Source organism: Sceloporus occidentalis, unplaced genomic scaffold, assembly GCF_023333645.1.
Source record: "Sceloporus occidentalis isolate IW3139 unplaced genomic scaffold, rSceOcc1.0.p SCAF_23, whole genome shotgun sequence".
Lineage (NCBI taxonomy): Eukaryota > Metazoa > Chordata > Lepidosauria > Squamata > Phrynosomatidae > Sceloporus > Sceloporus occidentalis.
Window position 1 is genome coordinate 5,085,672 of NW_028317003.1, and position 27,053 is coordinate 5,112,724.

Genomic DNA, 27,053 nt, shown 5'->3' on the forward strand with positions numbered 1-27,053 from the left:
CCTGAAAACCAAATATGCGGGGGGGGGGGGGGGGGAGAAAAATCAACAAGAGAATAAAAAAAATTTTGTGCATCTTTGAGCTGCAATGATGTCCCCTTTTTGCCCTTGAAGTGTTATGTTGGTTTGTTTGTTTAGGGTAGCATTTTTTGGTTATCCACCCAGTGCCAATGTTACGTTGGCCCAGTGCTACGTAAACGTTAACAGTGAGTACGTGTCTGGTCTTCACTGATGTTGGTCAAGTATATTGTTCCATCATGCGCATGTAGAGCAACTGTTCCTGTATTGAGCTACCAGATGCCAAGAACAAATGACATAATTAAGACCGTTTCACTTCCTGTCTAGCTGTTTTGTTTTTCTCATATGATACATAATATCCCCAATGTGTTTCTTCCTCCAAACACTTGGGCAGGGTTAAATTACCCCCAGCCCCGTGCACAAGGGCCCTGTGTCTTAAATCCATTATAACTGCATACCAAGTATCATACGGACAGTCTAGTAACCTTAATTTAACTTTCAGCCGATAATCTATGGACATAAACTTGACTCTAATCTTGATTTGCTTTTCTTTCCTTCAGAAAAGGCAGCTCCACTGCCACTCCCCCAATAAATAAGGGGGCACAAACAAATGATCTCCAATCTAGAATATAAAATCTACCATACAGAAAAAAACAAGTATGATATTTCATATGCCGATCACGTGTTTTGTGAAAAAGCAATAAACTGTGCTGTTTTTAGTCATTTTCTGGTTCGTTAGCTTGTAGTCCAGTGAGATAAGGATGGATGCATGTTTTTAAATTTGGCAACAGGAAGCAGATAAGCAGCTTCTGTAAAAGCGGTGGCATCTCTTTCACGAAGCCTGTTATGGCTCTGGGTTGTTTAATCATTTTTCTTCCATCTCACAGACTGTACATTTTCGGGTGGTTTGCTTCCACTGTCCCACTGTAATTCATCCTGGGCTGTGGCCTCCGGCACATTCCTTCACCAGAATACACCTGGGAAGCGGAGAATGTCTGACCGGATTACTTCTGCCGGCTCCAGCACTGAACCAGCATAACATTTACCGTACAAACAGAATTCACAGCTTTCATTTCTAAACCATGTGGAAGAAAAATTTTCTATTAGAGAAACAGAAACACAGAATATGATGGCAGATAAGAACCATTCGCTACTTCTAGGTGTCTTTTTCATGCTGTAAAAATACATTCAATCTTATTTGGTTCTTGATCTTGCCAAATGCCTACTTTTACAGAGATGCTGCTAGAAAAGCAGTTGTTAAAGCTTCCTTACATTACATCTAAGCCTCTGACCTTCTAGTTTTGGACTATGACCTCTTGATTAACATTTTTTCTTCTTTGCAGTAATCTTCTCTCTTGTACTTTGTATGACATCCGTTCTTCTCCAACCTACGTATGTTGACAACATTGGTCTGGATATAAACATTATATTTTACCAAATTCTAGGAAGTATTTTGTGACCTATAAATTCAAGTGGACCCCTACACAGCTTTTGTATTTTATACATTTCTTTTCTCACATGCAAGATTAAAGATATGAGTCATCCCAACAGGTCGTTTCTCTGTTTCGCCCCATGATCTCTTCGCTGTCTCTAGCAGATCTGTGATGTGTTTTCATTAGAAAAGTTGCTGTTACGTTTACCTGCTTGCAGCCTCATAAGGAGTTCCCCAAATTCACTGGCTGAACACTGGGTTACTGTCCGGTTTTGAACCCATTAGCACATAATTAATGCCATCGGCATAGAAGCTTTTTAGACAGTCTAGAATGCAAAAGAAAGCGGTTTATGTGCTCTACATGGAGTTCTTCAAAGGTACTGGCTTTATTTAAAAAAAATAAAAGTTTAGTTTAAACCAAAAGCTACTTTTATAATGAAAAAACATTTAAAACTGTCATTGTTACTTGTTACTGTTTCTGAATAAAATCCCATTGTCCTGTTTTCAAAACATTTGTTGAACTATAAATTATTGCAAGGTTACTAAAGCATCATCCCATTTTATTCCGCAGAGCTGTACAGTAAGGTTATGTCGATTTTATCACAGCTAAAAGTTGTATTGGTTTACTTCTGTTTACTTCTGAAACACAGGCAATTAAATCTAATTTTAATAGATTTATATTTTATAAGGCCAAAGCTGGATCTGTAGGACAAAGTGACATAGATTAGGTTGGATGTCAATAATCTGTATCTGGGGTGAGAAATCAATTATAGAAATTAATAATTTAATACTGTATACTAAAAAAAACCAAACACAATAGAACTACAGCTGGGACTTTCTTGGTATGAATCACAGTGTCATACCATGAATGCTTTCTCACATTCCTTAATGGTGGATTACTTTCTAGGACAATAAGGTTTATATAAGTAATAATAAAAAAATACATGTGGCTCCTGGCCTCCACTACCACAGAAATTAACAACCCGTTGGGACTACTGTGCTTGTAATACCTTGCATGTTGCCAAAGAAGGTGGATGTTTTGTTTAATAATCATTTATTAAATCTCGGATCTGCATATTTTGTATCTAAAACAATTAATAATTAACATTTATGGTCAAGATAGAAACTGGATATTTATTTTCCTCCTCATCAATCGGCAAATGGTGAAAACGCAACTATCAAGGTGCTTCCATTCACTGCTGGCATTGATCCATGTAAAACCGCATCAAACTACCACTTTCTCTTCTATATGTGTTTTATGTTGGTTTCATAGGATTGATAAATTTAGTACTGTTGTCGCCCGTGACGGTTAAAGAACTGAGTTGATCAAAGTCACTAGACACTGCTGCCTTCTGTTCTTGAATACGGATCATATATCTGTGTCCTCCAGCTGTTTGGTGGAATCATTTCTCTTCCTTCCTTGTCTAATGTCCACCATGTACTTGTTGTCTTGGAGGATTAGAGACGGATGCTTGCTTAAAGGGAAAATACGGTGTGTTTTATAGTACTGTGTGGTGGTTCACCAACTATATTATGACGGTTTAACCCTGTGAACGTTCGCTTGGCTGGCCCTATGTGATATAGTTAAATTAGAGAGATTTCTCTAGTGCCCTTACCTTTTCAATTATGCAGGGCCAGCTCAGTCCCTCTTGCTGCGGAAACCTGCCAATGTTGACCCTTCATCATTGAATACTGCTGTTGTCACCTGTTCTGTGCCCATTAGCGGTGAATTTCTTATAAGAGTTTAGGAAGTCTTTGTTAGCCCCTGTCCCCATATACCTCTGTTAATCAAACACTGGGAGAGCAAAACCAGGAACATACTAGTTGTTGTTTTGTTTGTTTTTTAGTAGACTAAGACAAAATGAGAACCTACAACATTCAAAAATACTTTTGAAATGTATTTAATGAAACTATTGGTTCTAAATTAAAACATATACTGCACTGTACACGTGGCTTATTAAAAGAAAGTACAATTTTCTTCTCAAGTAGAAGAACTGATGTTACTAGAAAGCAAATATTAATTTGGGCTTTCTAGAAGCCGTTCATTAGCATGCTATCCCCTCTGGTAGCAGGTTCATTAAATTCTAGCGCTTCATTATTTATCCCCTGTAAGGAAGTGTTATGTTGATTTAAGTGTGATCACATTAATATTATTATTACATATTAACATCCAGATAGTCCTATGCAATGTTTATTTAGTATGTAATGGAGAATACCTCACATTGACACTTGATCTTTACTGATGGCATGACTGAACAGCAGTAGGATGCTATAAAGTGGGCCTATAAAACCTGTAACATTCTAGTAGAGATTTAAAGCGTACGGGGACAACTCAAATATTCTAGGGCCCCCCGCATTGTGATTGGCTAGGTTCTTTCACATGACGCTTCATAATGACACAGAGGCACCTGTTATGTGCATCAGCAACTGAAGATGTGTATGAAATAAAAAGTGTAAGAGAACAATAAATGGTCTTTACAAACCCACTTATGTGTATACCATGGGGTCAGCCATCTTAGTGTCTCTCGCTATTTAGTTATACCTGTTAATACACTTCTAGTTGTCGATTAGTTCAGGCAGCCTTTGGAAGGGTGGGATGAAGATACCAGAAACTGGTTATATAATGGTAGTTTGGTCACACTCTTGACGCAAATCTCAATTTCCCTTAGATAAACCTTATAACTAAATCTCTCCGAATCTGTCAAACTGTAAAAGCTGTTATGGTTGCAGTGCCTTTACTGTTGGCCCAAGATATCTAAACTGACAAATTGGGAACCTCTATTCTGTGGTGTGTGTATTCATAAAGGAAGAGTTGAGGGCAGGGCCAACACAGTCAAGTCCCCCCCAACAAGACAAGATGAGAACACCATGCATAATGCTAAATTCAATGGATGAGGACTTGATGCGATAGGTCTCTAGTTTTAGTATATGTTATACAGAGCCAGCCAAGTTCTTCCTGCATCAGAAGTTCCCTGGCGTTAAACCTTCGTTGTGAAGTCAATGATCGTAAACACAACTGTTCTAGAAACTACCACCAACTTTCTTTTTGGTGAATAAACCACTATAAGTAGAAAGTGAGATCATAACGACCCATGTAGCCCACAAAGCCAGTATCGTGCTATCATGTTCAGCCCCCAACATTGCTCATGGCGGACATTTTATTGGGGGTCTGGAGGACAATTTAATTATGTTCTATGGATCTTCAAAAACCTTGCCACTCAAACTGTTGTGCTTGTACAGACACTTTGCCTATCCTTGAGCCAAATACACCAAAGGTGCATGTGGGGTGTTACCATATGCATTGTAAGGGACAAATCGCTATGGAGAACCATCTCTCGTCTTCCCCTATTGCAGAATTTCCCTGGTAATGCGATTGAGAGTATTTTCCAATCACTATAATCGCATAAGGAAATGGGAAGCCAGTAGCTGCATATTTTAAGCAATATCCAGATCATATTAAGAAATCTAACCAAAGTAATTATGAATGGATTTGATTTGGAATGCAAATGGCTTATTTGCCTGTACATCTAGATTTTTCCCAACACAAAAACCTGTTGTATTATGCCTGCAACCAACATCTCTTTAATTTGCTTCTGCAAATGCCTAACTATTGCATTCTTTACTGCTTTCCAAAGCGGTTAAATTGCGTGTGTCTTATTTAGCATTTCTTAACAAGGATAGATTTACCCTGTTTTATAGACTAGACACTTTTTATGGGGGGGGTTGTCAATTTGTCAGTACATTAAGATCCTACTCGGCTCTTCTTTAAGGTGAAGTTTGCTGGAGTCTCTTGGAGGCACCGACACCAGCTTGAGCTTGGGCTCCATCGAAAATAATTGTGGACTAACCTTGTGGGAGTTTGTCAATGAATGGTGAAATTGTGTAGCCCCCGCGGCTGGAGACAAATGTATTTATCTGTTTCTGATAATGTTTACTCTTCCTGGATTGAATCTTTCATATGCAGCGTTAAGCTAGGATGGCGGCAGATTTACCTTCCAAATGAAATCTTTAATTAGCTTTTTACGTTAAAGGTTTACATATAGCAGGTGGCCACCCACATTATTGCGTAAGAGGTATGAATGCAAATACACTGAACAGTAAGGCTGCTGATTATTTCATTAGCTTAATTACTGCCTCTGTTATTAGATGTAATAACATAATTAATGAAGGAATGAAAGTATCTGAAAATGAGGCTGAATATACCCTATTAGACTTCCTTGTTGAGCCAGATCACACTATGACGTCCAACTCCTTCAGCTCGTTCCTGTAATGTTAACCCGGTCATGTAATCTCCCAACTTAGTTATGGCATTTCTCATTCAATGTCACCTATAGGTGCACATGAACTACATCAGGGCTCAACAAATCCCAGGCGCCAGGTTGCCATGGCGACTGATAATTTTGTCCTGGTGCCTAGGTGTTTGTGAGCCAAACCTATAATTGGGTCCAGATCCCCGTGGCGCTGCACGAGACTTGGATCCTCCTTTCCGCACTGAACGGGGCGGTCACCGCCCACGAAGGTCACTGAGTCACACTGGCCAGCTGACTCAATTCTATTTTGGATCAACGGGGACGGCTTTTTAAAATGCCACCCCTGTCGATTCAAAATAGAAGTGAGTCAGCCAGCGCAGCTTAATAACTTTCGTGGGCGGCACCAGCGCTGCTCAATGACTTTTGTGGGCGGTGCCAGCCCGTTCAGTGAGGAGGGCGGGTGGAGCCGCCGTCAGCAGCAGCGGGGGCAAAGTGAGGGCTAGGGTAAAGTGTGAGACTGTGAGTGCTGGGCAAAGTGTGAGTGTAGGGGAAAAAAAAAAGTCCTGGCTCCTAACTTTTTTAGCTGGCTCCTAGATTTAAAACAAATTTATCAAGCCCTGAACTACATTATAAGTGAATATGGATAGAAATATGACATGAAGTCATTTGCATTTTTGTAATGTCTCACCCCATAAAACCTGAGGTGTCTCTTTTTTTTGTTTTGAATGTTAGGAGGATAATGATGTAATTGAAACCCAGTTACCAAAAAGTGCATAGTATCCAGAAGAAATATGCATATTTGGGTACCTCATTTACCCTGCTGGCCATAAATGTTTTCCCTGTGATACTTTGTAAGTAATACTTCTGACTTCTATGAATGAATGCAGTATGTTTTACTGATACTGTTATTACATTACATTACGCATAGATCTTTTTCATAAACGGTGCAGAACAGTATTCTGTCACTTATACTGGGTATATTCTACGTAACAATATCGTATAACGATCTGCTTTACTTTATGGCCACGCGTTATATGACTCTTAATATGTATTCTTTCAAGGGCAAAGTAACTAATCTAATCAGATGGCTTCAGCCTAACAAGACCAACTTGCCCCTCCTCGTTCCATGCTGTTAAAGGCCTCTTAGGAAACCGCTTATGACTTGCTGCGAGCAACCAGGGCAAAGGTCTCCCCACGGCTCTGTGTTCCTCGGTCCGCAGAATGACCTCCGTCACTTGCAGTATGATTAATGTCAGGCCTTATACCTGCGTGATGCCACAGTGAAGCAATGGTGTTATAGAAGAACACCACCACAGTGCAGATTTGGGCCACAATCTGCTTAATGGTAAATTGCTAGTGACATTCGTCAGGGGAGCAGGCATATAGAGAAAGTAAATGATTATGTCACGTTTAATCTCAGTGATACCGCTTGAGATTGAAAGGCTAGTTTGTTTCTGTTGATGAAGGAATGCAGTCCTTGACAAATGTTGTTGCAGTAGTTGCGTTTGTTTAGATCTCAGCCAAGACATTCGCAGCGTATTTGGAGGTCAGTATGCAGAAATGATTTGCTCAGTGGTTTAGCAAATACAGTTTAGCCGTCACAAAAAAAACTCAATTACGCTATAAGATTATTTAAAAACATAGCCAGGCTATCTCCCCTGTGGGCCTTCTCCCCACATTAGATTAATGATCTAATAAGAAGTGGGGGGACCAAACTCTCCTGCTCCCTCCGCAAGGGGCTGTCCACACCAAGGCAGCGCCCATGGGGAAAGTTGGGTTAGAGTTTGAAAAGCAGCAGGGAGCCAAACATTTTGATACCTCTATACTAGCGGGCGTTCTTTACTATTGGTACTAATTGATACTCTTGGTATCATAAGCATTGGATTGCGGTTTCCCGCAGAAGAAAATACATGTCACAAGGTGAGAGTAGAAAAAACTATAGCAGCGTCAATTTGGAAGCTCTTGGTTTCATGGTGGTCACCATACAGTAGCTCCGAATAAACTCTAAAGTAACTGCCCCCTGTTGATTTTGGTGTGTGTGTGTGTGTATAGAAATCCTATCTATCTATATCTATATATACATACCGGTATAAATGATGATAGACCTAAATTCTGTGATTCCTGGTGCTTAGATAACTTTGTACTTTATTAGTGTTGCTTCTTTTTACCTGATCCTTTAGTCTATTGGTGTAGAATTTGTAGTCCTGCTTTTTTTTTTTTCCTCTTCCAAAAAAGGGGTCATCTAATGAAAATGCATAGTGCACAATTTAAGAGAAAGTGGATATATTGGTTATTTAAGTGCTCTGTGATGTGGCAGCTTTAATTAGAAGCTAGAAACACTAGGACCTGATTATATCACAGTTATTCAGGGCCCTAGACTTAGGTGAAAACATTTGTTTTAGGTGGTGTCCAGTAGAGGAACAAGTTGATGAAAGAACCAAGATCTAATTTATTTAACCTTCTGTGTTGCTTTTTAAGTGTTCTTTTTGCACAAGGAATGGCATATAGTACATAAATAAGTCACAGAATAATCATAATACCAGTTAAAGTACGCAGAGACAAACAGCCTAATCCAATACAGTTCTTGGAAAACAAACCTTATAAAGAGAGCGAGAGTAGGACTTTAGGAACATTAGTAGATCTAAATACTTAATTAAAATTTAGTTTTTTGGAAAAGAGACACAAATGTCATTGCATCCCTAGAGTTAGTATTGTACATAAGTCGAATTTTTAGTAGACTGATGGAAAAAAATGGCCCTTTTAATGTCGAGCTTAGAGCCACTTAGTCTTGTTTATTATAGACCGAGGAGACCGGCACCATGCGATTGTAACCTTGTGAGCAGGGTCCTTCTTACCTAATCTATTGGTTTGTCTTTGTCAGATCTAGTTTTGTCAGACCCTTTGAGTGTATTTACTGTATGAAGCGCTGCGTAAATTGCATTAATAAAAGACAATAATAATATTTTGGTTGCTGCTATGCGAGAACCTTATATGGCAGTAACCGTGGTAATGTTATGCAGCGTTAAATTTAAGGAAATACCGCTAATGAAGAACAGTGCTGAGATACGCTAATTATACTAAATGCAAGGTACTGATGGGTTCAGCAGTGTTGGTCAAATGTGTGGTTTCATGGGTCATTGTGTGAGTTGAGGTTGACCTGGTATGCCTGTATGTGGGTATAACTAATATAACATATGGTAGCCTTTCTGTGCTGTCATGTGGTGAGCATAGGTAGGATTGCAGGAATTTGAATAGATCTGTGCTCCCATCAGTACACTCTCCATTGTTACCATCTTGGAAAAGCAGATAAGTAATGTAATGCTAGACTAATTCAACAGTTGTCATAAAACCCTACGTCTAAGTATTGTGGCTCAAATGTTTGTAAAGTAAGTCATGGCGATCATCTGTGGTGTTTGTGCACAGAATACAAAAGGATGGTCAGCGTTCCAATCACATTCAACATACATAGGAAAAAAGGAACTTCATAAAAAACCCACGAAAGGAGCCTGAAATTACTTAGCCATGCAAATGGGTACTAATGTGAAGTGCTTGTTATGCTAGATAACTTGGTGTCTTATCTAAAGAGATGTCTGAAATGGTATGGGGGTTGCTTGCCAACTGTGATGATTTTGGAGGTTCCATGGCACAGTTCTGCTTTATTTTAAAAGAGAGATATGTACTGATGGTGTAAATCTGTTAAAACAAGGCATGTCAGTGTAGAATGTAATAAAGGATCATTGATGTAAATCCTAATGGAACTAAGAGGTCACATAGTGGAGGCTGTGAATGCTCTGTTCAATGAACATTTTGATCACCATTGGACATCAAATCCAATCAGTTGGATCTTTATCATTGAATTATTTTAACATGTTATGTATTTGCATATACAATATATTATAATTTTATTGTATAAACTTTTGACATATTCTTGGTAAAATAATTTTCAGTTGTGCCCTGACACCAGTTTAAATTCATAAAAATGCTTTAGGATTCCCCCTTTAAACGGCAACGTCGGTGAGTTAATGTGAAGTGCAGACTGTATGGCTGTGGGAGTGGGTATTGGAGGTAGAGGACATTGTCACTCTGGTCTCTGTGGGTTCTATTTTGTGTGTCACGGCTCCACTGTGTTAATCTGACCTGAGCCAGCTCAGACCATACTGAGCGCCACTTCAGCCACACCTTCCATTCCTCTAATCCTGTGACAGGATTTTACCTTGTTTTTTCTTTACAGTTAACATCAGTCCTCCAGCATACCCTGTGGTTACGATAAACCTTTACCAGGCACTCTCCCCCCCCCCCCCACGTCACATATAGGATTAGTCTGTTTTATGCTACTTTAGCTCTGATAATCTGGTTTAACAGGTGTCACTAGAGATAAGGACTTCTTTCCTAGCCTGCAGCTCCTGCTGTCAGTACCTGGAAGATTAGAGGAACAATACGTAAACAAATGCCACGCACTTATGTTTTCCGAACGGGGTAATGATTTTGCCTATTTTTTTTTTTTCAATAAAAAAAATCAATTACAAAAATCTTCATTCCACATAACTGTATGCAAATGTTCAGCCACCTCTTTTAGTAGCATCTGCTGTCACTAGAACCTTGCAGTACTAAACATTATTGTTATGTACCTGCCATTACCCCAGCCTGACCGCTGGGCAAGGTTACCAGGTCTGGACCAAATGGGATTGCATCTCTCAAAAATAAAATCTCACATTACTTTACCTTTGTATGTATACATTCTACTTTCCCTTCAGCTACCAAGCCCCTTTCTTCACAAAGTCCATGTTGTAGAAGGGACCGTATGGACTATGTCTATGACATAATAGTATTGCATTTTAAAGCATTGTATGCTCATTAATAAAAGTTAGTATAGACAGAGCTAAGGTGGTATAATTGTCACTGGCCCTCATTGGCACTAAATTTGATAATGTACAGTTTAGCTCCTTTTATCTCACGCACTTTTAATTATACCACCTGAACACCAACACTGATACTGCCACTAATTGTTTCAAAAGAAAATTAGTATTCTGAAGATGAATGGCTTTTTATCTAGAGTTCCTGATACATGCTATTTTGTGCAAAACATAGAAAAATATCAATACTGGAAAAACCTGTTAATTTTTCATCAATTTGTCTACTTGAATGCTTTCCTGACTACTAGAGGCCAAACACACAGTTTAACGTTGACAGGGTAACAAATAACGTGAGAATTTGGCATATTCAGGGACCATCTGAATTTAACCACATATTATCTCCACACTTGGTGCCATGTAGTGAGGAAGTATTACTGCATGCAGGTTTGTAGCATGTCTGATTAAGAAAGAGACTCAGTGGAATTTCATTATGCGTTGATGGGTGAGAGGACCTTGTGAGGCATGTGGAGGTCATGCCATGGCCAGTTGTAGATCTAGAAGTGTACAAGAAGAAAGTGAGGAGCACGATCCCCGTGTTCTTGTCAGGTCTAGGAAGGGACATCAGAAGTGATCTGGTCATGTTAGCCTCTCGGCACCTCTTTAACTAGCATGAAGGCTTTTGAAGTACTGTGATCGTCTAATTTGAAAGTAATTGTCCTAGAAAACTATTTTTTATTTTTTACTCGACAAAGAGTGCCAACAATGTTGCTGTGTGTGTAGGTGTGATCGACTCCATCATTTTATTTTTTCAAATCCATAATTGGGAGGAAAAGGTAGGACATAATGACCTGAGTCTGTTAAATGAAAGGCGGCGAGTCTTTTCCAAAAGTAAAAAAAAAAAGAAAAATTGAAATGTGAAGATTACTTTTTTAATACCCACCTGTTTATTAACTGGTCAGACAACATTTTTCTTAGCCATTTGCATGTTCTGTTTAATGTGTGTAATTTTTTTCCCATGTTACACAGCTGGAAGTATGGCCTTAATACTGGACTTGCTTTTGTCAGATATTTCCAGTTCTACCTCACCGAGGGCTATTAATAACTGAGATTCCAGAGTAAACATCTATTTTGCATTCCGTAAAACACCAGAAGGAGGCCTTAAGGGAGAGCATGCTTTTGTTTTTCCACAATGAGCCCTCTTTTGTCGGTTAGTTTACCTCTTTTGTGAGACTGAGATTGGGTTCAGCCATTTGTTTGCAGACCAAGCAGCGTCTAGCTTTTTATAAAGCAAGGTCGGTTTGAGGTTTCAGCCAATGAGGAAACCGGGACAATGCTATTTGAAGATGTTTGAATATTAAATGGGTAAACGGTCCATGATAATCCAGTTACACGCCTGTAATTTTTTCTTTGTTTGTTTGGGTATGTGGGTGGCAAAGCAACGCAAAGTGGCCATGTGGGACTTGTAATAGGGGTTTGTACTGTAACAACATACATCTCTGTTAATGTATGATCAGAGGAGATCAAGGGAGATCAGAGGATTTCCACAGCTAGCTGAAATTGGGACAGCTACACTGGGTAGTTCCTGAAAATCAGGACACTTGGGAGACTATGCATGTTTAAAGTTTACACTTTAATGCAGAAACTCAGTTTGGGGAGTGGGGACAGCTGCTGATCAGTCAGTGGATAATTGCTACCATGACAAGTGTTGGAGAAAAATGAGTGAGGTCAGCATGCCAGCTTGTACGAACAACTGATCCTTGCCATCATGCAGGGCTAAGACATTATGCTATACCATGTGCCCTCCTCCCATAATGGGAGTTGTAGTCCAAAAAAACGGGTGCAGCGAGGGTGGGGTCTTTGTTACCAATATATCATGTGATGTGTGGCACAGTACTTGTGTATAACATGTCATATGATTACATTTAAAAGTAAAATAACTGAAATAACCCTAGGGGGCCTAGGGTTTTGCAGTGGAGCACTGTACTTTGCGTAACGACCCAATAGGGTAGGGGGCTGCCGTTACGCATACTGTTGGCCTGCACTCCCTCAGTCCCAGCACTAAAACATACATTTCTTTTGGCTGGCTCCTAGATATAAAACAAATTTGTCAACCCCTGCTATATTTAGTTATGAAACATTTAAATTTAAATGTTGATCATCATTTTTGTTATGATTTTTTTTTGTTAATTTGTTCAAGCAGTTAGAAGGTAATAACTTACATTGGACCAACAACAGAAAAAAAACCTTCTGTAGAAAAGCCCTCTTTTGACCAGTAAGATATCGCCTTTTACTAAAGATCCATCTTCTCTCGGACCAATAAAACTATACCTGTTTTCCTTATTCAGATACAGTTACAAAGCAAAAGTTCAGCGTGTGGGGCTGTGCACAGCCATTTCTAATGATGGATCATAGCAGAAAATGTTTTGGCATGAAAAGAGCCCTTTGGTGGCTTAACAAAGATACAATGGGAGCATCTAATATCCAATTTATATGCATAAGCATCCCATGCCGTGGGATCAAAATAGTTACGTGTGAAAACTAGCAAACAGGTATTTGATCTAACAACGTCTTTATAAATGACTTTAAAAATCTCTAGCTGGCCTACTGCTTGCCTTCCATTCAACAAGTTACTATTGTGCTGATTTAAGATAATAGATAAATAAGATAAAAACCAAAAAAAACCCACACATGTACATATAAAATTAAATTCTGTTCAATTTACAAGATTTAAAAAAACAAAACAAATACTTTGCACTTGTTCTGAGGTGTTTCTTTGCATACCTTTTTGCTAGTGTGCCGTTATCATTCCAGGTGGATGCCGACTGGGTTCAATCTTAAAAGCATTAGGAGCTCATTGTTGTGCCCCACCCCCCCAACAAAAATGGTGAGCGTGGGTAGAATATCTGGTGGGCAGCACTAAGTCTTATGAGTTCCCCAGCTAATATTTGACTTGGATCAACTGAGCCAGTAATACTTCAACATTAGTTGGTAGAAGCTCAGGTCCGCTACCATTACAGAGCCACAATATGGCAACCCCCTTAGGTTCATTGTCTGCTATTTCTTGGGAAAGCTTTGATAGCTTTCCCATTTTAATTGCGTTCCAAATACTTTTAAAATGCTTTTATTTTTTTATATAGTTGCTGTAGATATATGGGTCCGTATGTCCTGTACATCTAATTTTCCTGGCAAGATGCAAGAGTCACCAGTTTGTTCATTGGCTTTGTGCTGGAAGCCTGTGTCTAGAATCCAATGCTGTATTCCAAGCTGCTAAATATAACATTTTAATGACGTATACTGCTACTGGTCATAACCATGATTGTTGTTTTTCATAACAAGCCAAAGCAGCATTTTTTAAACAGAACTTTATCAATTATATCCCTATGTTCTAATGTAAGGGATGGTGCGCCCTAGTACCTGCTCTTACAAACTAATATAGCTAATGCTTTTATGTTAGCCCTGATTAGCTACGTGTATTGAGTTAAACTTAGGCTGCAATAACTGAATGCTCTATACAAAGGAATCTAGGACAGAGTGAGCGTGTGTGTGTGTATATATGGTTAAAGCGTATTGGTTCGAATATAGGCCATACCCTTAAAGTTTGGTGCTATTTTAAAGAAAAAAATATTTTTAAAGAAAAAATACAGATTAGTGGAATGGTAAAACAGTATTTTATCTAATGAACAGGCATACATGCATACCTGGGAACTTCTGGGCTCCCCGCTCATGACTGCATGCTGACGTTGGTGGGCGTTCCCGCTGACGGCAGAGGGAAACGCCCCCATTTAAAGGAAAAATAGGCGGGGAGTGGGGGGGGGGTGTCGGTACCCTGCGACCCGGAAGAACTCCTCCTGACGTCAGTGGGCAGTCCTGGCCGCTTCCCGCAAGGGAAGTCTCCGGGTAGCCGGAGACTAGAAGTTCCCAGGTATGATTATAGAGTAGTGTGTGTGTGTGTGTGTGTGTGTGTGTGTGTGTATGCACAGAGACACCACAAAAACAGAAAATGGCATTACTGTAGGTTTATATTTTCTCAGTACAAAGTTTCAGCAGCCATTCACATTTTAAAACACACATAAGAGGAAATGCTGCCAGCTTCATTTGAAGTTAAAATCCAAATGTTTTTTCCCCAGAAAAATAATTGTCAGTCAATATTCTTCATGCTGTTTTGACTGACAAAAATCGATAAGCAAAGTAGGATGTATGCATTATTTATTTTCACAATAAAGCAACAATAGATCCGTAGATAAAATGAGAATTTTTTCAGGTCATCATTACGTTGTATTCGAGATCGAAAAAAAATAAAATAGAATTGACTTCTTTTTGGGGAAAGACTAACCTCATTTACTTGGTGTAAAATACATTCTTTTGCCAGAGAACCGTAATCCATTTTTTTGAATTATACAATGTTTGTAACTCGAATTTGGTCCGGTAAAACCAAACACATTATTAATCTGCAGAGTTAATGACAAGCAGTTTCCCTGTGGCGCATGTGCCGTATTGAGCTCATTGTTTTGACCTTATAATATTTAATGTTTTCATTTGGTGAGCCAGATGTCATTTTGCCACCTCTCAGAGACTAAGAAAGATTATTTACCCCTTGTTGTTTTCTTGGATTGGCTAATGTGTTTCAATTTCAACTATTACAATTTGTTGTTCAGTGCCTCATAGACATGTTTATTGCTTAATCACATGTTATATGACCTCAGATTACAGTTGAGGATGCAACATTGGAGACGATTATGGTGCAAGCTGGTAAGTGTTAGCTTTAATACGCTGTTAAAAATGTAGATGTAGTACTGTAGAGCCCTGCTCTGGATGCCTGTACAAACTGCACAATTCCACGGTTGCTCACCTCCGCACTTCCCATATTTGCACCAGAGACTTAGGGTATCGCAGCACATTACTGGTTTGCTGGGCAGCAGCGTATTCTGGCCTAGAGTAAGTAGGTCCAACCAGCGCATTTACATTATGGAAGGCTCCAAAAGATGTATAAAGAGTTGATGTGCACATTTAAGACACAGAGCGCTGGAATCTGATTCCATTGTGTCTGGAGATCCGGGTGAGGTGCTGCTTCTCTGGGTCTCCATAAGAAACTCTGGGTTGCAGGAGCAGCCTTACAGCTTGCCCAACTTCCCCTCCAAAAAACAAACAGCTTTCATTAAGGGGGACCAGCTACCCATGTTCTGAACAGGGGGAGAGGGCTCCAGTTAGCCAGATGTTCTCGGGTACGAAAATGGTATCCCAGCCCTCCAGAACGATGGCAGAGGAGAGCGGTCGGGGTTGTTTCACTGGGTAATGCCTTGGGCAGCTTCTAGAGTAAATATGCCACTGCTTTGGGGGCAGCCTTTAGGTGGAGTGTGCCAGGTAATTGGATACAAGCTTTAAATATGGCTGCTGGAGACGGTGCATCCACAATCTTTCCCTCATAGACCTTCATTGAGCATAGTTTTGTGAGACTGGGCCACACTTGCTGCCTCTCTGGCTTACCACTGAGCTTATCATCCTTACTTGCTTTGATAGAGCATCACAAGTTTAAATATCCTTTTGTTAATTTTTAAGACAAGTGCTGCTTCTTCCATCCCTACGAAAGCCAGTACAGCATCTGTCAACATTCTACTTCTGCTCATAGGCATTATTCTTATCATTCTTAAAGAATAATCATAGCTGCAAACTGGCTAGTTTGAGACTTTCCACGTGGCAGTCAAAGAGTTAAACACAGCTAGTTGTCACAGCCTCACCAAGATCTGGGCAGAATTTCTCGTCATCCGGTTTTATTGTTTTTGCCTTGAACTGCTAACTTCAGTTTATGTCTGTACTAAGCTGGGAAGATGAATTTCTACCCTTCTCCCCCGCCTCAACCTAGAGTACAGGCAGTGAATATTGCATAACTTCATATATGACTTTTTCCTATCATGTTGCAATAACAAATTCTGCTGCACCGTACAATCTTACTTGGGAACTTTCTAAATGAACTCACCCTGAGACTCTTCAAGTGTTAACGCTCTAAAAGTAGTGACTCACTAACTGTGTTAACCAAATGGCTCTAATATGAGCCCTCGTCGAAACCTTGACTTATTTGAAGATACTTAATTGAGTCACCTGCATTGAAATCGGTATATCAGCCATAACATACTGGGAGCAAAAGTACCAATTAGGAGTCTTTCCTATTCTATACTGCTGTGACCATATGTAAGAGTCAGCCACAGACTGTGTGTGGTCCTGAGATTGGCGGTCAAACCCTGAGTTTTCAGGTATCTGTCCAATGAAGAAATCCTAGTATTTTTGGCTTACTGGTGCAAACAGGGACAGAATTTGTCTAGCCAATAGTCCAATAATTTGTGTTAAAGCTAGAGCACACCATGGGACTTGTAGCCCACAGCAGTTGGAGTACCTGATGATGTTTATTATTATTAAAATGTATTTATATATAGCAACATCATATTCTACAGCTCTATACAATGGGACCTACCTATCCACAATGACAGGCTTCCTGGCCGGGTACTGTGATAGTCACACAAGCATTTTATCATCCATATATTTTTATATGTGAAATAGCTTTATGTAGGGCAATGACTGCCAAAGTTTAATTTCTTGTTTTATATTCTATAACCGGTTTTGTGGTTCTTGTTTTATTGCCCCCATCCCCTCCTTAAGATTCTCTGATGCGAATTATTGAGCATTTTTCAAAATGTTATGAAGGTATATAGCCTGTGTTGTAAATGCTCCAGTTTAGGGTTATCGGATTATTTAGAATGAGTCCTGTATTCATGTGAAACATTAAAGTGTCCCCTTTGTTAATGTCGGCACCTTTGCTTGTGCCATGGCCCCAGGGGCAGAGAGACCTCTTGTCCAAAAATCCCAAAAGACCCTATCTTGTCACCGTACCTGTGGTTTCAGGTGGCTTTTCTAATAGCTGAATAACTGAGCACCGTATCACCTTAAAACATTACTCAGATCTCTAAATAACCGGGGCAATTGAGCAAACACAATTGTTCACTCAAAAAAGAGACATCATTTCCAGTTTAAAATTATGCAATTTAAATGAAAGTGGACATCTGTTTAGCCATTGTTTGCCAGCATATTGATCGCCAAGTGCCCAGAGAACTGATAAACTTTTGGATGTGTGGATGCACAACACTCGTGCAAGTCACGCTGTCCTTCAAGGGTTGACCTTGAGTGTCTTCTGAAGGTGAATGGCTAGATTCTTAAACTCTTCTAGCACCCGAAAGGTGACCCTCACATGTGTTTTGCTACTGTAAACAAGTGAAATAATGAGTTTCCTATTAACAATGATAGTATGAGGAAGCTACCAGTCAAGGCAGACTTTGTAATGTAAGCCAACAGAGATTTACAGCCTGCAGCATGGTAACCATCCCTGCCAAGTTTCCCTCAAAGGAGATTATTAACTGTCGTCTCCTGCCTCCAAGTGAAATGTACCAGTATAATCAAAGAGAAAAACGGCCTGTACTTTCAATGTAATCTCCTTTCTTCGTTTAAATTTTTTTTTTTTTTAAATGCAGTTTTGCAAATGGACTTCCACCTGAAGCTATAATGGCTTGTTAAAATCATGATCCAGCCGTTTACACAAAGAATATTTGTTGTTTTCTATATCATAAAGAGCTTTTAAAGTTAGCAGCCAGAACCTTGGTGAGCTGCCACTACATCCCAGAATAATGTTTTGGCCTAGATGTTAAAGTGCCTAATCCCTTTTTAAAACGAAATCATGTAATTACCAATATTAAAGTGTATTTACTATAGACTGTAAACTGATATCCATAAGTAGAATCTGTATAATTAGATATGTCAAGCAGCCTTGCATCATTTTGCATTTCTGTAATAGTACCGATAAATTTACCTCCTGATACCTCTATTGCCATTTTTAGCTGTACTTGTCAGGTTTGTTCTCTAGCTTGGACAAATAGCAAACGTATCCAGTTTTTTACAGATGTAATATCATGTGTTCTAGTTGTATACATTTCTTCACTCCATCTTTTGATGGACAGCTCTATATGTTGGTCATTTGGGTATAAAGAGCACTGCCTAGGTACAGATAGAACTGTTGGGACACAGATAGATGGACACTGCCCACCCTGTGCTGCCAACTCAATTTCCCATATGGATACTTCTCACAGAACCCAAGTGCCGAGTTGCGACATGACTTGCCTTTCTCTGTGCTGCTAGCAGATAGGAGCTCAGTGGCAGTCAAATAACACCACTTCGTATGATAATGAATTTTGAGTTTGGCTCATGCGTGTGGAGCAAACTTGTAGAACCCTGACTGCTCAATCCTTCACCTATTGCCTGGTACACAACGTCATCTTGTGAAGGGGGTCTTCAGAACACTCACCCACCAAGCTTATATTATCACTAAACTGCACCGCAATCCATACAGTGGCAGTGAACCCATAATCCCACCACGTGCTGTGCCCCAAGGAAAGCTTAAAACCATGGAAACCATAGAATACATACACTGAATCAAACCAACTCACACATATAGTATATGGGACAGTTGTTATTGTAGAAGTATATAACAATATTGTACGTGTTGATTGTGCCACCATGGTACCCTTCATATCGCTCAATAAGATTAATAACAGTACTCCTTAGACATCAAAACACTCAACGGCAAAGAACCAACAATCATTAATAGAATAGTCTATAACATATTATAAAGATGACAGTTATTAAAACAGTAAGAAAATGGAAACTATTCCAGGATCAAAACATTGCATTATGCCAGGAATGGGACCCAGGGTTGAGTGGATCAGATGACCCTCCTCTTACTTGTGCAGACTATGGAATATTGGAGAAGTTCCTTATATACCCTGTGATACATATAAAACAGTTTGACCGATGGCCCCTAACATATTGTGTGTTTATATTGTTACATGTGACAATTATCTCAAAGTCGGCTACTGAAACTACCTGATCAGTTTCCTGAATGTTTCCAACGATTTACTATGTAAAAAAACAGTGGAGATGAGTAGAATGTTTGGTTTTTTTAGTGTGTGTAAGTTATAGATATGTGTTTTTTTTTTTTTTGGGGGGGGGTACCAAATATTCCATAAGTTATCTTTAGCCAAACTTTATTGCACCCCTGTAAGCCTTGTTTTTTTCTGGAACAAAAATATGGCCCACCTTTAGCCAAAACTTGGACTGCCTTTGTGAGCGCTTGTTTTTGATGTGAACAGTTGTATTGGATCTTAACCCAAAGAACACACATCTCGGCTGACTAGAGATCAGGAAGCTACTGAGCTGCCCTTTGTCGCTTTAATTTAGTTCGTTTAAACCAGGAAATCTCCCTAGTTTTACTTCTCACATGACCTCCAGAGTAAAAAAAATAACTGATGATGTAGCACATGATATTTCACGATGTGCACATACTCCACATTTTAGAAAACCTTTGTTTTAAAGGGGTAGCTGTGCCCAAACTGTGCATATTGGGATAACGGTCCCTGCTCTCTGTAATTTCATTTCACCGTGAATAACATTGTAAAGATGAGATCTTGTTTAACTGTTGTAAACATAGGTGATGTTATTGAGTGGCGCAACCCTGTTTCGACTTAATACGCTCAGCAGAAAAGGGTACAAAAGAGAGCTGACTCTAGTCTAAGCCTAGTCTAGACATCATATGCATTTTAATACCTGTAACTGTGTGAGCCCTTTACATTTTCATGGCCATATGAATTTGCCTCTTTTCCCACTCCCAGCAATAGGCTGTAGACTAGATGTGTTCTCCAATCACGTGGTATACTCATCCCCAGTAAGTCCCAGTGCGAGTGGCATCAGACCACTGTCACATGAGCAGAAAGAGCTCCTATTGATTTCAATTGCAGCACGTTCCTGCCACTGGTTGGCTGCTTGATTCAATCAGATCTGTACCCTCAACCTATATTTTCCTTTCTATCCCTCTTCCTTTCCCACCTCCCAAAAGATATCTTATTAACTTGCCGGTGTATTGTTATTCAGTGGGTTTTTTCTTCTTCTTTCTAACAGGATTTAAGTGTCCGGTGTGCTCAAAGTTTATTCCAACTGATGAAATGGATCTACATCTCGTCATGTGCTTGACAAAGCCAAGAATAACATATAATGGTAAGTTCTGTTGCACTGTATCTAAATTCCCAACTAGGTTTTGATGCTTAGACTTTCGGCAGAGGTCAGATGTGTTATTGCCCTCAGATTTCGTTCATGGCTGCATTCTGGCAGGCTATGCGTGAAGCAGGAGAATTATTTCATTAAAATCGTCTGCGTTGTGTTGTGAGCTCGTTCGCTTGTAGTTGGCTGGCATTAAATAGCGATAATCTTCTGCACAGTATGTTGCCTGCTTATGAATTTAAGACCCTTCAGTAGAGTCTGGAGTCCTCGGTGGTACTTGTGAAAACGTTGCTGATCCAGATATTTATTAGTGTTTTGCTGCTTAACCCCTTCGTGACAAAGGCTGATTTTACTTTTTGTACCCTTCGTGACAATGGCCATTTTAACATTTCTGCGCTGCTCGTGTTTAGCTGTAATTTTCTTCTTTCCCGTTTACTGAACCCACACACATTAGATATTGTATTTTTCAGGACAAGAAGGGCTTTCTTTAGATGACATTGTTTTGATTGTATCATATTATTTACTATAAAAAAAAAAGTATAAAATATGGTGAAAAATTTAGAAAAAAATGACTTTTAATTGAAAAATCTTTTACTCATCTATAAAAGGTAATGAAAAAACCTGCTAAATAGATTCTACTATTTGTCCTGAGTTTAGAAATACCCAATGTTTTTGTTTTTTTGCTTTTTTCTACACATTATGGGACAATAAGTACAGGTAGCGTTTTGCTATTTCAAAGCCATTTTTTCCAAATCTGGTAATTCTTCCCCCCATGTGCCATTTCGGGTGTCTTTGAAGCCGGCCAATGCAATTTACCCCATCAAGTCATATATTTTTGAAAACTAGACAGCCCAGGGTATTCCAAATGCTAGTATTTTAACCCTTTCCAAGCACTAATTCTACCATCAGCCTTTGTCAAACTTTGTGGTAGTCATTTTTTTGCATTTGTTTTTTCACACACATTTTACTTCAGGTATGAATAAACAGGTTCTGGTATATGTCACAATCGTAAAACAATATGTGTTTAGCAACATCTCCGGAGTACAGCGATACCTCACATGAATGATTTTGCCTGGCTGTTTGGGGGCAAAAGGGCCACATTTGGGGCATGCGCATTTTTCAATGTTGAACTTTGGCATTTGGGGATCCACTGCCCATGCACTATTTGGTACATCTTTGAGCCGGGCCATTTCAGTGTGCCCAACAAAACCATATATTTTTGAAAACTAGACACCCCAGGGTATTTTAAATGCTGGTATTTTAACTCTTTGCATGCACACATTTTACCACCAGAATTTTTTCAAAGTTTGCAGTAGTATTCTTTTGTGTGTATTTTTTCCCCCACACACCTATGTTATGTATGAATTTACAGCTTCTGGTATATGCCGCTGTCACACGACACCCCAATATGTGTTCAGCAACATCTCCTGAGTACAGTGATACCCCACATGCATGGGTTTGTCATTTTTTGGGGGAACTAAAAGGCCACATTTGGTACGTGTGCATTTTTCTAATTGGAAATTAGATGTGTGGCCATCCTTCCCCCCCGTGTTAATTGGGACATTGTTGAACCCGGCCAATTCAATTTACCCCATCAAATCATACATTTGTAGACACCCCATGGGCATTTAATATGCCAGTATTTTAACTCTTTACATGCGAGAATTGTATTAAGCTAATGTGCTAATTTTAGGACTTGCTCACAAAAATATATATTTTATATATATATTTATTTTTTTTTGCCTTTTTAAAAATTTTTTAAAAAAATAATTTTTTAACTTGAAGGTTCCCCTGATAGTGACATCAGTGGGAAATTATTTTTACATTTTACTGTTTTTTTTACTATATTTTTCTAATTATTATTAATTTTTTTTTATTTTTTTAATTTATTTTTACTAATCAGACTGTGATTAGAAAGCTGAGCTCCATTGACTTGCATGGTTGAATGCAGTACCTGTATTCAACCTGCAAGTGGAGCCAGAGTTCTCTAGAGGGCCTGGAGACCATCTAGCAATCTTTTTCATCTTTATTGTTTTTTTTCCCGGGCCGCCGCCATCTTGCGGATGGTGAAGACTGCGTGCAGCTGTGGCTGTGACCGCTCTCCGGAGCGGTCACAGCCACAGTCCATCCTGGGGTAAGTGTTTGGTGTCGCTGGATGCCTCCTGATCGAGGCATTCCAGCGACACCATTTAAGTTTAGGAGGTGATCGTTGATAGCCTCCTAAACGCTTTTAAAACGATGTATGGCGAATGTTGACGCCCCGGGGAGGGGCCAGACATGGCCCCTGGTGCCGATCGTGGTGTTGGTGAATGCCTCGAGGTCGAGGCATTACAGCAACGCCGTTTGGGTGAAAAAATCGATCACGGATCGATTTTTATTTTTTTATTTTTATTTTATTTATTTATTTATTTATTTTTTTCTTTCTTTTTCACCCGTTTTAACAAATGACGGTCCTGGCACGTCATTTGTTGTAAACGACTTGTTTTTCCGTGACCGGCAATTGTCATCAAGGGGTTAAACCTTACAGAAAGCTAGGGTGGAATAATCCCCATATATGTGCATCACTTCATGGCATTTACGGACGATAGATATTGATGGGTTTTAGACATCATCAAAAGGCCACCTGAGTTCGTGGTAGAGCCTGGTACATTAAAATATTAACACCACACCGCCACTAGTGCTGGCCGGTTGCTCTGAGTTTCTTCTGGAACTCGAATGCCATAAAAAAAAAAGTATTACATCAAAGTAGGTCTTTTTACTTTGACAAAGGTGTTTTTCACTCTAAATAACATAGGGGGATCTCACAGGGTTTATTTATTTTTTTTGGATACTGTTTTTTTTTTTTTGGGGGGGGGCTAGTATGGATGTTTGAAGTAATTGTAAAGGGATGTACATGGTAGATCCCTAAAGGGATTGTGATGTCACAAGGGCCCCTCCAACCCCCTCTACCGCCGTTTAAAAAAAAAATGTACAAAAAATTTAAAACACAAATTGAACTCGCATCACTCATAGCCAGAATATTTATTATACTAATGGGTGTTTTAGTCCACAAAATCGAGCAGGAAAAGATGTCATTATCATAGGTGTACTTTGTGTCTTTTTAACAGTAACAGAATTAAACCCTCTCCTACATGTGCCCACTACATGTGTACTATGTTGTGTACTGTAACCTTCATGGCTGCAATGTGCAATCTACATGTATGTACAATAAATGTACTAAAGGGTGAGTGCTTTTAAGGGAATTAGCTTGTTACCTTTAGTATTTGCTTTGGCATTGTTGAGTCAATGATGGAAGGAATTTCGCGAGTGTTGTATTTATAGGGATATAGTGTGATGAGAATGAATAGCTTAACTTGTCCTCAAAAAAATAAAAAAAAATAAAAAAAACAATATACAGGCTTATGGTCAGGTGACAAAAAAATATAAAGTTAAAAAATATATATGGTATGTCATTGGTCACGAAGGGGTTAAAGGGCTCATGTATGTGATGGTTGAGTGTCCCCTTTAAAGTTACTGTTTTCTCTGTTTGCAAATGTGTAGAGGAATTTTTTAGGTTTTACTATAAACTAAATGACGAGGTGAGGGATGGTTAGTGTAGAACTGGTTACAGGGAATCCTGGAGTGTGTTAGAAGGAGGAAGTTGTCCTAGAAATGATGTTACCAATGCTGCATTTAGTTACAAAAGTGAGAGACTCTGCAGATTAGGTGGAACTGCACCTTTAGTCTTAAAGTATGGCATAGGTAGAAAATGAGCACGTGTAATATATGTACGATTTTTTAAACTTTATTATGAGACATTGTGACGTTCGAAGAGGACCTTGAAGACCCAATTAACAGATAGGAGCTCTCATGAGAAGCGTGTGATATGCTGGATATTTTTATGAAAAGATGATGAATGTAAAAAAACAACTAACCCATAAAAGCTAAAAAGTCATTAGATTGTCCTGACTATTTTTGTGTTCTTCTGCTTCAGGTGACGGGATTTATTTTTTTTGTCAAACATTCCTTTCTGGTAACATAACTGTAACGTTGTGAGAATGGGGTAACCGGATCTTTGTGAAAAATATGTACTTCAAGGATGTATCAAAATCATTGCTGTAGTGTATGATGCATTTCACATAGGAAACATAAATAAAGTGGCCATCTTCAAAAGGGGCTAAATGAATGTGGACCTTCCTCCACAAAAGTATATACGCACGAATGCTATAAAACCGCTTGTATACATGCTTATAAAGATATTGGTTATTTTTATACCCTATACCGGTACTTTTACTAGTAAACTGTCTAACTCAATATGATACCATATAAGTATTTTTTATAACAGGGCTACCAGGGAGCTTCTCTGTACTTTCAACAGCAATTGAACAGTTAATTCAAACCAAAAAAAAAATGACACACTCCGTCAACGCACACTTTTCAGTAACTTAAACAAAAATCTACATAGAAAGATAGAAAATGTTTTTATTCTGTTTGACGATGAATGGGGCGTTTCACCAACCCATACTTCTTATTACAAACCAGCTTTTGATTAAAATATATTTCAGATCTCCTTTTGAAAACACTGTTGAATTATTCAGAGGCTCCACTCACGGTTTTACTTTTTTTTCGGATGAACAAAGCACATTTACTTTTAAGAACGACAGACTTGAAACTTCTTTGGGCATATGAAATTCTGCAGCCTGCACTCGATTCGCTATGTCTCATAGACATCATTATTCTACCTCACATATTTGGCTACCGGGGCATGATAGGTTAATAATTCACCCGTACATACGCTTAGTCTTCCTGCCTGCCCAGAACAGCTGCTCATTCATTCACATGCTATGTGGGTGTGCTGTCTACATTTTCCTTAAATCATGAGCACACGCCTTTTCTTTTTCATAGAGGCCTTGGGTTATAAAAGCAATAACAAACATACCTGGGAATTTTCGAAATGAGCAGACTCTGAGACTGTTTTCTTGTTCAATAGCCCATCACAAAGATGTTTTTGTAGGGCCTTGCTCATTATAGCCTGCGAATGGCCTAATAATGGTCTGTTTGGAAAGTGATATTGGTCAGGAGGTAGAAAATGTCCTGCGTACGAGCAATGGGATGATCAGATGATCATTAATTTGGAGTACATGAAGGAGCCAGCTCCACACTATGTGACCTTGAGAATTTTCCCATCCTCCCAAAGAACTTGGTAGTTCCCGGGAATGAATATTAAAATATGAATACACTAGGAGATGAAAAAATATATCTTTAATGTCCCCTCAAGCTTAACGAAAACTGTGAACAGCTATAAACGCATAAGAGAAAAATTACGACGGGTTCCAAGGAATTCTGATTCTGACACTAGGGATAACATAGATCAGGCATTTCATTAAAACTGCCTCCTAAACAGTATATGGAACCATAGCCTGCCTCAAGAGTACACGGTTAACAAGGGAGATGATTAATAAAAATGTGTATTCATGTCCCTCGCCTGTTCTATATACAGTCAGTGGTCACAAATGAGACGTGGCTGTCACATCACTCTACTGTCTGCAGAGTAGGAAAAACACTTGATGTGCACTTTTTACTGATTGAATACCAGCTGCTGAAATTTAAATGTTCCCGGTGTGTGTGTATTAAATGTATTAGTCATTTAACTTGACACGCAGTCAACAAGGTCCAAAAGAAACCATTACTATTGATTATTTTCCGATTATGTGATCAAAAAGAGCCAAGCCTTTAATCACCAGAAAGTTCATCAGTCACAATAAAATGGAGTGTCATTCAACTTCATTCAATCTAGAACTCCAAGACTCATTTTTACGAAAATTGCACCAGTTCCCATCTCTGATCCGAAATCTGTTTACCTCCAAAACAAAACCTTTGAGGGTCACTTCACATGAGACTATTTAGATCCCCAAGCGTATGCGCAGCAATCATCCCCTGCTGAATTCAGTCAGCGATAATATTTCGGAGCTATGAGGAAGGCAGCTGCTGTGGTGCAGCTTCTACCTTGGGTAAGAATTTGTGTTTTTCATTTTTATTTTAAATAATGCATATTAAAATACTTTAATACACATTTAATTGAGCGGTCAGGGACACTAAATTGTCCTTTAAGTTTGAAACCAGATAAATTGCAAATTTGCAATGAATTCTCCATCGATATCAGGTCACTTTTTTCACATCTAGAAGATGTGGATATCCTTATTTAGATTGTGTGAACATAGTAAAGCATGTGGCGTTTGGAAGTCTGTCTTCTGGATAAAGACTGAGAGCTATGGACTGCGGATTGGTGACATGACAATACTGTAGTAATGGCCTCTCGGAGGTACCATTTATTACCCGCTGCTGTTCTTTAAACTTGAAAGTAGTGTAGGTTCATCCCCTTGGTGAAGTTTGACACCATTCACAGTGCTTTGTACCTCCAGCGAGTAATGA

General features: G+C 39.1%; 1 protein-coding gene across 1 annotated transcript in view; it reads left to right on the plus strand.

The window, feature by feature from the left end:
• LOC149300727 (E3 ubiquitin-protein ligase znrf2-like) overlaps positions 1–27,053 on the plus strand; it is a 52,789-nt gene that overhangs the window by 21,312 nt on the left and 4,424 nt on the right. The window contains exon 2 of the mRNA XM_089484927.1: positions 20,544–20,639. Coding sequence (XP_089341053.1) covers positions 20,544–20,639 — 96 coding nt within the window. The remainder of the gene's footprint in view (positions 1–20,543; positions 20,640–27,053) is intronic.